We start from the raw sequence: 10,000 nt of genomic DNA on the forward strand, positions 1-10,000 counted from the left end.
GAAATTCCCAAATGAAGCCATCCGAACCGATGATCATGATTGATATCGTAAAGAAAGCTCATTAAAAGTTTGCAACATTAACCTTTTTCCGGCAAGTCGTTCGAAATAGGACCGGAAGTTTCGTCCCGTGGGAACACGTGGGTTTCCGTCGATGATCCATTTTGCTAACACAAAAAAAAAACACCACAATCAAACCCTAAGCCTAAAGCAGCACACGCCATTCTGGGTGAATATTTAATACGAATCTTGGAAGCATAAATCATCCAATATACCCCCAGTTATTTACTCTAAAGCCTATCGGCAGACGGGGTCCCTTCCTCGGAAGACGATTCCGCGCTTGCAACCTTCCTCGGCGATGAATCGATGGTGCCGAGTGGCCAAAGGAGGTTAGCAGCTGTTCCCTGGTGCTTTGATTCCTCAATGAATGATTGAATGTGGTTCCGCAAACGGGGCTTTGTGATAGATCGCTGGCGCGCTGGTCGGGCAACGCAACAGTCCCTCCGTGGTCCCATAAATGTCCCAAACTACCTTTCCGAACGAATAATTATCCTTGAGACATCCTTTACGTGTGTCTGTGTGGGTGATGGAGTGTAATGGAGGAAGAGAAGAGAGGGACGACCATTTATGGTTTGGTGTGAGCCCGGACAGCTGGTGCCACTAATTTGCGAAACCGCAAAGAACACCCTCATCATCAGGGCCGTCCGGGTGATGTCCTACAAGAATCCAAAGACCATCACCACCACCCACACCCACTCCATCGGTCTCCATATGCGCTCATCAGTTATTCATGGGCAGCAAACTACTTATCGTTAAAAACTAGCTGAAAGAGGCTCGAACGGCACAAGTGGCGCCCCAGGGTGATGGTCAGGTGGACCGGTTCCCTTTAGGGTGTCACTTCACTCCGGTCCGATCCGATCCGGCCCGGCCCGGCCCAAGGCGTTTTCGCAAGACTGCTGCTGCCCCCCGCTGTCAGAGTGGGAGTGTGTTTAAAATTTTAATCATCTACCCTTCTTCTACGGCACCTTATCATCACTCAAATATGCTCGGCCATTTCTGCATTCACTTTCCCACACTCACTAGAGTCCTGGACCCTGGACTGGCTGCAGCTGACCATGCTTGCCCGATCCGATGGAAGTTAATTGGAAAAGCCTCTCTTCGCTTTTAGGCTCCATGTCGGTCGGTTCCTAGGACAACGGTCAGAAACCGATGGCCCCTAGTGCTGGCCAACACGTTGATTAGGGTTTGCGCGACCACCACCACCACCATCAGCACCATTCAGCCACTACACTCCCAGGCTGTCGGTCGAGTCCAGTCCAGAGTGCCGGGTGCCGATGGGCTGGCGGATATGCACGTCTCTCGTATGGTAACCGTTTAACGGTACCGCAGGTTGTGGCGCTCGATGACGATGCTGATGATGATGATGATGATGAGTGGCTGGGAAAGTTTCATTCGGTAACGTTAGTTAATAATTAATTTCGTTTAAAATGAAACGATAACACCACTCCACACGGATATATAGAGGGAAGGATACAGGGGTCCCCCCTTTTCAGAGAGAGAGTGGGATCCTTCCTTCGGGCAGGGCGATGGCCCGTTAGGTGGGCCCGATTGAGGTGCCGAAACGCTGCCGTGCTGCTGCTAGTGAGAAGGATTAAACACGGCCCTGCTACTGCTGCTACTCTTCAGGGCCCGATGGTGGCTCTAATGAGCAAAAATTGGTTTCCATCCTGACAGACAAGAGAACAGCAGCAGTCCAACCGACCGACACCAATTACCGCACGTTTTATCACCTCCGGAATATGGGACTATGGGACGGCGAGGAACGTACCTCAACGCATACCTCGCCCAATCGTCGTCCGATTCAATCGTTTTCGATGCATTAACGATGAACGCTTTTCGATAGATGCGAGACACCACGCGGGACCACCAGGCGTATGCCAAGGTGCTAGCAGTGAAACCATCGGTACGCTGCAAAGTGAACGCTACTGGAGTGATTCCGATTACTGTGGCTGAAATATTAATACCACGGCAACGTTCATTGTTGCTCAACGTTGTACAGAGTAACGTTTCTCCGTGTTTACCGTCATCATTATGAATTCCGGTGGTTCGATTATGAGTAATCCCTTTCATCCTGCGTTTACATTGTTGCTACTTCATTATCGGTTCATTTGGAAAATATTCAAAGAATCGCTTTCGACAATGTAACCACCCGATCAGCTACCAAGATCAATCATTCATCTACTTATTAGTGATTGATTGCTGTCGTGTTCTGTTGAATCTTTTGGCGTATGGTGAAGAATGGTGAACTGTTGTTACTGCCGGTACTGTAACGAAAAGGCTATTTAACTGAAAATGCCCCCAAAACCCAATTGAAAAACAACATTATTTCAGGCAAACCACAAAATCAAACAGCGCAGGGAATGTTGACGACTTGACCAGTCCCACCCGAGTGTTATTAATATTCTTTAAAAAGGAAGTAAACATTTAAGGAAGTAAACATTTAATTTCTTCCACCATTCCGATCGCTCGCTGGACGACGCTTTTCTGGTGTGGACTTCAGAGCAACAGAGAGCGTCCTCGAGGAACAGAAATTTCCCCCAAAAAAGCAGTTGCAAAAGAGAAAATGGAAAACTCTTTTGCGGAAAGATTTTCCTCGTACCACCTCCCGCCGGATCCCTGATTGGCTCGTTGGTTGGTTGGTTGGTTGATACGACAAGCAGAGCCCACGACATGATTGTTATGAAGTCTCGCCCTCACCTACCGTTCCGTACCTTGCACGTACTATCTAGGCCAGTTACTGCGGTTCGGTGGTGAGCGAATTGTTGTTTTGCAAAAAGGGGGAGGAAGTTAGCTTCTGGGCCAAAAGGGACCTCGCCTCGTCCTGCTGCCAAATAGGAAGAGTTTTTGGCGGTGTACGGGGGGAGAGGGGGCCACCAGAGAGTTGCGGCCAAAACAAGCAACCGGACCTGCCGGGCTTTTCGGACGAAAGAATGAGTTTCTCCTGGAACCGCTCCTGTCTGGCAGGGGCGGGGCTGAGGAAACGAACGAAGTAATTACAGTAGCCGCGTTGGTTCAAACCGAGGCCTGGGTGCGCTTGGCCGTATAAGCGACCTAAGGCGAACCAAAGTAACTGAGCGGCAATGTTTAAAATTACTTTCTTCCGCTACGCTTCCCGTTTCGGAAATGGGAAAGGGAAGGGAATGATTCGGACATGCACGTGGCCACAGCAGCAGCAACAACAACAATCAAATCGACAACAAACGAGATAACGAAGGCAACCAACCCGGGAAGCGGGCCGTTGGTCTGCGAACAAATGCGTGTTCCGGTGGCTCTAGTTTGTTGTAATCTCTGATTTTGTTCTTTACCTTCGTCGATGTTACAGGGAATGGAATAGAGAGAGCATTGGAGCGTTTTTGGCAAGCGTTTCGTTTGCAAATACGGCCACCATTTTGCTACACCCAACCGTCACTATCCCTTCTCAATCTATTTTAGTCCAGTTAATCCAATATGGGCGCTCGCGTTGGATCGACGGATTGGATCGATTGTTTTTTTCCCACCCATTTGAAGACAAAGCAAAACGGGTACCGGAAGAAGATTCCGAATGCAAAATGTTCTGCTTCACGAAAAAGGGCTAAATCACTTACAGGCGAAGCGCGCGCCTTTGCTGCCTTACGAGATAACGAGATAATAAAGAAGTTTCCCACCAACCCGAGCCCCGAGTTTTTGGCGTCTACACGTTAACAATATTCATCTTCTGCGATTTCATCGGGAAGCAGCATTTTTTCACCATTTTCCTTCCGCCTTTTTTCCCGGTCCACCCTCTCCGCAGGTGCGCACACTGTTTGTGAGTGGACTACCGATGGATGCGAAGCCCCGGGAGCTGTACTTGCTGTTCAGAGCCTACGAGGGCTACGAAGGATCGCTGCTGAAGGTTACGAGCAAAAATGGCAAAACGGCATCGGTAAGTTCATGGTTGCCTGTCGGTAGCGGCCACCATTGGCTTCCTTTTCGCCTAGGCTCCCTGGCCCCGTTAAGGTTCACAACGTTCACTCGCTACCTTTTGTTTTTTCCGTTCTTTTTTTTCCGATACGCAGCCGGTAGGATTCGTTACCTTCAACACACGGGCCGGAGCGGAAGCAGCGAAGCAGGACCTACAGGTACGACCGAAAAGACCACCCAGAAAGGCCCCACAAACACTGAGGCAGAGCGAGCGCCGAGAAAAGCGTTGCTCTGAAGGCCTTTCTGACCTTTCGCATAAACACCTTCTCCCGGAAAAAAAGTGCCTCAACCGAAAAAAAATATTAAACCTTCCCTACCCACCACCACTATCACCTCCTACGGCACGATTATGCGCCTCAACAAACCCGAAAACCATAACTTTAACCCCCTTCCCGGGGCCCGTCCGGCCATTTCCTTCCGTTATTTACTAACTCGCGTGGAGTAACCATAACCCACCCACCAACACTGCCTTCGTTCCACCGCTTTTATGTTTGTGTTTGAGCCCACAGTTAGCTAGGGAGATGAAGTTGTGATGCGTTCACGATATGTTCCTCTAACCCCAATCTCCGGTACGAATGTCTTTCGTTCATTCATTGGAAACCGTCACCTGGTCCTGGCTTCCACTTTCTCTCTTTCACCTCTCACACGTCAGTGTGGTAGCTAGCTGGTAATGTGAAATGTAAAGAGTTACCACCTAAAAGTTTTCGACCATAGACCTGAAACACACAAGAACACACAAAACACACACCACACGTACACTAATTTACATTAGCATTGCTCCAATCGTTGTGACTGGTCAACTTCAAAGATTTCATTTATTAATAACTGGAGATGTCTTGCAACAGCCGTATGAGAACATGCCAATCATGGGCCGACGTTCCGTCCTGGCACTCAATTAGTAGATTAAATCAAGGAAAAGGGACACGGAGTATCCCACGGACACACGTATAGGGCTCACTGCTACACTAACTCACCACCATCACAACCATCACTACCACCTCCACTATCACCACAAAACACCCACTGCAGCAACACCGAACAAACACTTCTAGTTTCGCAGCTCTAGTTTCTCGAAAAAATCTAAAGGATTAGCTCAAAACGAAAACGCATTCTCACGCGCCAACACACCAACTACAACAATTACACTCTCACTTACTAGTTTCCATTGATCTAGACTTGATCTGGACATCAATTACGCTAGGGATGCAAAACCTTTGGCCTTTGATCTACTTTTTGCATACAGCCTGGTAAAATGGCAGGATGTTAAGGCCATCGCCTTTGATCATAAGATGGTGGACAAACTCGTTTCAAACTCAATGAATCTTAATCACATGAAGCCAAAAACCACTATGCTGCGAGAGTGACTCTCTTTTAGCAACCTTTTTAGATTGATCCAATGTTTTTTAATTGAAGGAGTTTAACACATCATGTAACTTTCACTATAAAAAAAAACTCATTAATCAAGATTTTGTTTTGTTGCTCAATTCTTTGTTAAATTGTCGCTCCTATTCGTATTTGTGAAAGCACGAATATCACAACCAACTCATCGTGATTTTTTTTTTGTTCACAATGAGGTTTAAAAAGGCTCAAAAGTGTAAGCTAGTGTTCCTACCTTACACAAAAAAAAATTCATTTCATGTCGACGCCATCGTAACATATCATTTAAACTACTTGAAGATGTTCATTATTAATTTTTTTTGTTGTGAATTCCATCATGACTAACATTTTCCACGTTAACGTGTCCGTAATGTGTCTAACTTCCTTCGATTGTGATTAATAACAATTCGTTCGGTTTCTTTTTTCCCCTTTATGTTTTTGCCTTAATTTCAACGCAATATTCCCTCCGTTCCCAACCAAAACCGAAAGCTTCTAAACCGTTGCCAGTATCGAAAGATATCCGGCACCTATACACATCGCATATCGCATCTCACACTCAGCGCTAATGGTTGCCGTGAAAGGAAATCAAAACATTTTATTCTCGATTTTCCTCTTTTTTCCATTTCTCTCTCTCTCTCTCTCTTCTCTTTTTATATGCTCTTGCATCTCCCGCATCGTACATTCCCCGATTGTTACCATCGAACTCGATTACGCAAATCACGCCTTTTTGTTTGTTGCTGGAAATCCATTGCCACGCCACAACGGCATTCCTTCCCTTCGTTTGGCAAAACCCGTCTTCTTCTTGCATTACCTTCAACTTCACCAAACCCTGCACACCACCGCGTAAAAACCGCGTACCGCAACAACAACAACAACAAAACCTCCAAACTCCAACTGCACTGCGTTAAAAACTGCGTGTGCGACCAACCCAAATGATCGGTTTGTTGTACCACGGATGCATAACCATCGACAACAACTGAACAACACAACGAAATGTTAAACCGAAATTAACCAACAAAAAAAAATGTGCCAAATTATTCAACCAAAATCGCGCAATCGAACGAATTGACGAATCGAAACCTCCGATCGCACACCAAATCAACAAACGAAAACCAAAACGAAAATATAAATCTTGCAGCAAGGTGTACGCTTCGATCCCGATATGCCCCAAACAATACGCTTGGAATTCGCCAAGAGTAACACTAAAGTCAGCAAACCAAAACCACAACCTAATACAGCGGCCACAGCTGCACATCCTGCATTGATGCACCCACTTACTGCTGGACGTAAGTACTTTTTTTTCGTTTAAAAAAAAAACAAACATTTTCTTTTCCATCCCCGCCAGTCGCGTTTCGCCGTCTGTCCAACTGCCCCACCCACCATTTCACACACCCACACACCGTCACCGTCACCGCAACCGCAACCAAACACCTCGCCCGGAGTGGAGAAAACCTCCGAGTCTCGGTGTAGGCCAGTTCTCTTTTACTCAGTTTGTGCTCAGCTGTTCATGAGTTCTCGGTCAAAGTTAATGATAATGTGAAAAACAATAAGAATCAATTAAGAGCAACTAGCTGGTCCGTATTGTAGTTGTAACTATTTGAAAACTGTTGAAAGTTAGTGCTAGAGTGCTGTAAATGAGTAGAAAACATTTGCTAGATCGCATCGCAAAGGTGTATTTCAAATTGTCCAAAAGTGTATTCGATCGGTTTCTCCGATCGGAGCCCGTATGCGCGTCACGTAGAGTGGCAAAAACAGTGCACACCTCTATGCACCGGTCGTTGATGCTGATACCCTGCCCAACCCATCACCAACAAGCCCACGCGCTCGCACGTATATCCCACACCGAACCCTTTTGGTTGGTACACTCCACACTCTCGGCACTAGCACACCGCCGTCGCCGTCACCGCAGCCGCCACAGTGCGCTCTAGGATCACACCTTAGCGAAGCCCTTAGTGAACTCACCGGGAGATACGTACGATGCGTGTGCATTATTGGGTGTAGAGCAAAGGCAGCCACCCTTTCTCCCCCTCCAAGATCTTTGTGATAAGAAAGGATCATGTCTCAAAAACAGTGCATTAAAAATGGTGTCGCTGACGTCACAGCCTACTTTGTTGCAATGTGCCGTCTACTCTCTCTCTATCGATGTTAGCGTGTGATCTGGTGTCCAATTTCTGAAACAAAAAAAAAAGATTCCCCTGTTTTTTTTTCTTGTTCGGTAGCCCGTGCTCGCGTTCACTAACTGTCTCCTTCTTGTCAGACTTAGGTACTCCGTTTTTTCCTGGCGCCCCGGAACTCTGGCACCATCCGCTAGCTTTCTCAGCGGCGGCCGCTGAGCTGCCGAGTGCAGCCGCACTGCAGCATGCAACGCTCGTCCATCCGGCACTGCATCCGCAGGTGCCGGTACGGTCCTACCTCTGACTAAATACGGACAAAGTCCTGGAGCAGCAGCAGCAGCAGCAGCAGCCCATGCATCAAGTAAGTAGTAACCATGGAGCCACTCCATTCCACACCACACCTTCTGCCTCCTCCAACGGTGATACCAAGTCGGCGTACCAAGTCCACTTTACTTCATTTCAATCACCTGTATCAGCCTTCAACTCAATTTGCAATCATCGGTGTCTCGCTCTCTCTCTCGTCGATGAGGGGGATTGCATCGCGATCGCGAATCTGAGACTGTAGCCTTCACGCTTTCAACTAACATCCTTTCTCACCACCTGGATGGTGGTTCATCACCACCATCTTCACCGCCTTCACCTTTTAGCTTCCTGTGCTATCTGTAATGCCGACCACTTACAGCTTGTCATTTGGTGTGGTTTGTTTTTAGGTTAGCGCCTGACGAAATTCCATGTAGAGTATGATGTTGCTGGTGTCCGTCTTTTTGTAAATTCTGTAATTATGGTGTCCAGGTCTTCTATTCTTTGTAAAGACATTAACTGCACCTCGTGATGATGCTCCTCTAAAGCTCTACTTGACGGAAGTTATTCGCGAAAGACGATGTTGGAAAACCTCATCTCGATGTGTCCCTATAGCGAATTGAATTCGAATCCCTCTTGTTAGTCTGTTTGCTGTAATCAAAATCCTTGTGATGGACGATGAGAAGCAATTGCATTATTCACTACATCGAACAAAGTACGTGAATTGCATTGCATTCCAAGCTCCTTGGATGTAAATTATTATTCGGATTTCAAAAAATCAAGCGAACAATCCCTGAATAATGCACTCCTAGACGGCCAATTGACCTTCAAGCGATGGTTTCCTTTCAAAATTCAATCCCATCAAGTTGCAGCCACCGTTCCTCGAGGCTCCGCACACCGGCGCTTGTTGCGTTCACTGGCCGTTCGTGAGCCAACAGCACAGCAAAGCACGCGGGGCGAAAATCCATCCATCCTTCGCCTTGAAGCTGGTTGGCAGTCGCGGACGCAATGTTGGGCTCATTATTCGCGCAACAAAAGAAACGGACCTCGGGAAGACGAGAAGATCCCCTCGAGGTTTCCAGCGCGCTCACCGCGCACCTCAGGTGTTCGGTTCCTCTCGCGCTGCCCTCTCCGTCGGAGTAAAATTAAACAGCTTCTTTTCGGGGAGAGTGTAAAGAACGCAGTGGAGAAAAGAAACGGAGAATCTTTTATTTACGTTTCAGATGAAAAGCAGCATTCCAGCAACCGGCAAGACTTCCCTAGTGGCCGTGGCGTGGAAGTTTGATGCCCGAACTGGGACGGTTTGTGCTGGCCTCTGGACCAGACCCACTGACCAGTGAGTTTTCTTTCCGTACTGCTGTTGCTGCCGGCGTTTGCGTTTCGCCTCGCTTTCCACATGTTTGCTGATGAATTGTTTGTTTTTCTTTGGTCCAGCCGTCCATCAAGGGGAATGGCGAGGGTGCAAAAGTTTTTCCTGGCGTGTTATGCGCACTACTGCTGCTGCTGTTGCAGCTTTTTGCGGAGAAATTAAATTCTTTGTAATTTCTTGAAAGGTATTTTCATGCTTACGCCTTAGCCTCGTCATGGGGCCCGCGGCACACCTTGCGACCTGTGCAGCTGGCCAGTGAACCTCGGGATATAGAGGGATAGTTTCAATAAAGCGCCAGTGCCCCTGGTGCCGGGGCGGGAATTGCCCCCCGGCAGCTGGCACGAGATTATCGCGATGGCGTTGAGAGATGAGAAAGAGAATTAATTTTAAATTTTTCTAATGAAAAGAAATTTCCATCAAGCCGGTAATGCCTCGGTCTGGAAGGGATCATTCAATAGCAACGATGTGCCCGGGGGCGGGTCACTGTGCATCATGCAAGGTGCTTCGCTCTCTCTCTCCCTCTCTTGCTCCGGTCTTTAATGAAGTTAAATCTTCATGGCAGGTTGGCTCAGCGGCTGCTGCTGTTGCTGCTGACATGCATTTCGCATTTCTCAGCACCACCACTACCATCCCGATCCGTTGCCGTTGGAATGACCGTCCTCCTGATTGGGGAGAAAAATGAAAAATCAAATTCTAAAAACTTCGCTGACGCGACCACTGCTGAAAGCCGCACCAGATTATGCCAGATCGTGTCACCTTCACGGTGCTGCACCACAAACAAAAACGACCAAAAAGAGGGCCCCCAAACCACAGGCAGGTCGCTCGCTGGTGTCCAGCGCAGCGG

At 47.8% G+C, this 10,000-nt stretch overlaps 1 protein-coding gene across 1 annotated transcript in view; it reads left to right on the plus strand.

Annotated features, from left to right (window-relative positions):
• Nucleotides 1–10,000, plus strand: part of LOC126580742 (uncharacterized) — a 141,980-nt gene that overhangs the window by 126,192 nt on the left and 5,788 nt on the right. Inside the window, exons 3-6 of the mRNA XM_050243979.1 lie at nt 3,827–3,958; nt 4,092–4,154; nt 6,512–6,659; nt 7,631–7,773. Of these exons, the coding sequence (XP_050099936.1) occupies nt 3,827–3,958; nt 4,092–4,154; nt 6,512–6,659; nt 7,631–7,773 (486 nt within the window). The remainder of the gene's footprint in view (nt 1–3,826; nt 3,959–4,091; nt 4,155–6,511; nt 6,660–7,630; nt 7,774–10,000) is intronic.

The sequence above is a fragment of the Anopheles aquasalis genome, chromosome 2, assembly GCF_943734665.1.
Source record: "Anopheles aquasalis chromosome 2, idAnoAquaMG_Q_19, whole genome shotgun sequence".
NCBI lineage: Eukaryota > Metazoa > Arthropoda > Insecta > Diptera > Culicidae > Anopheles > Anopheles aquasalis.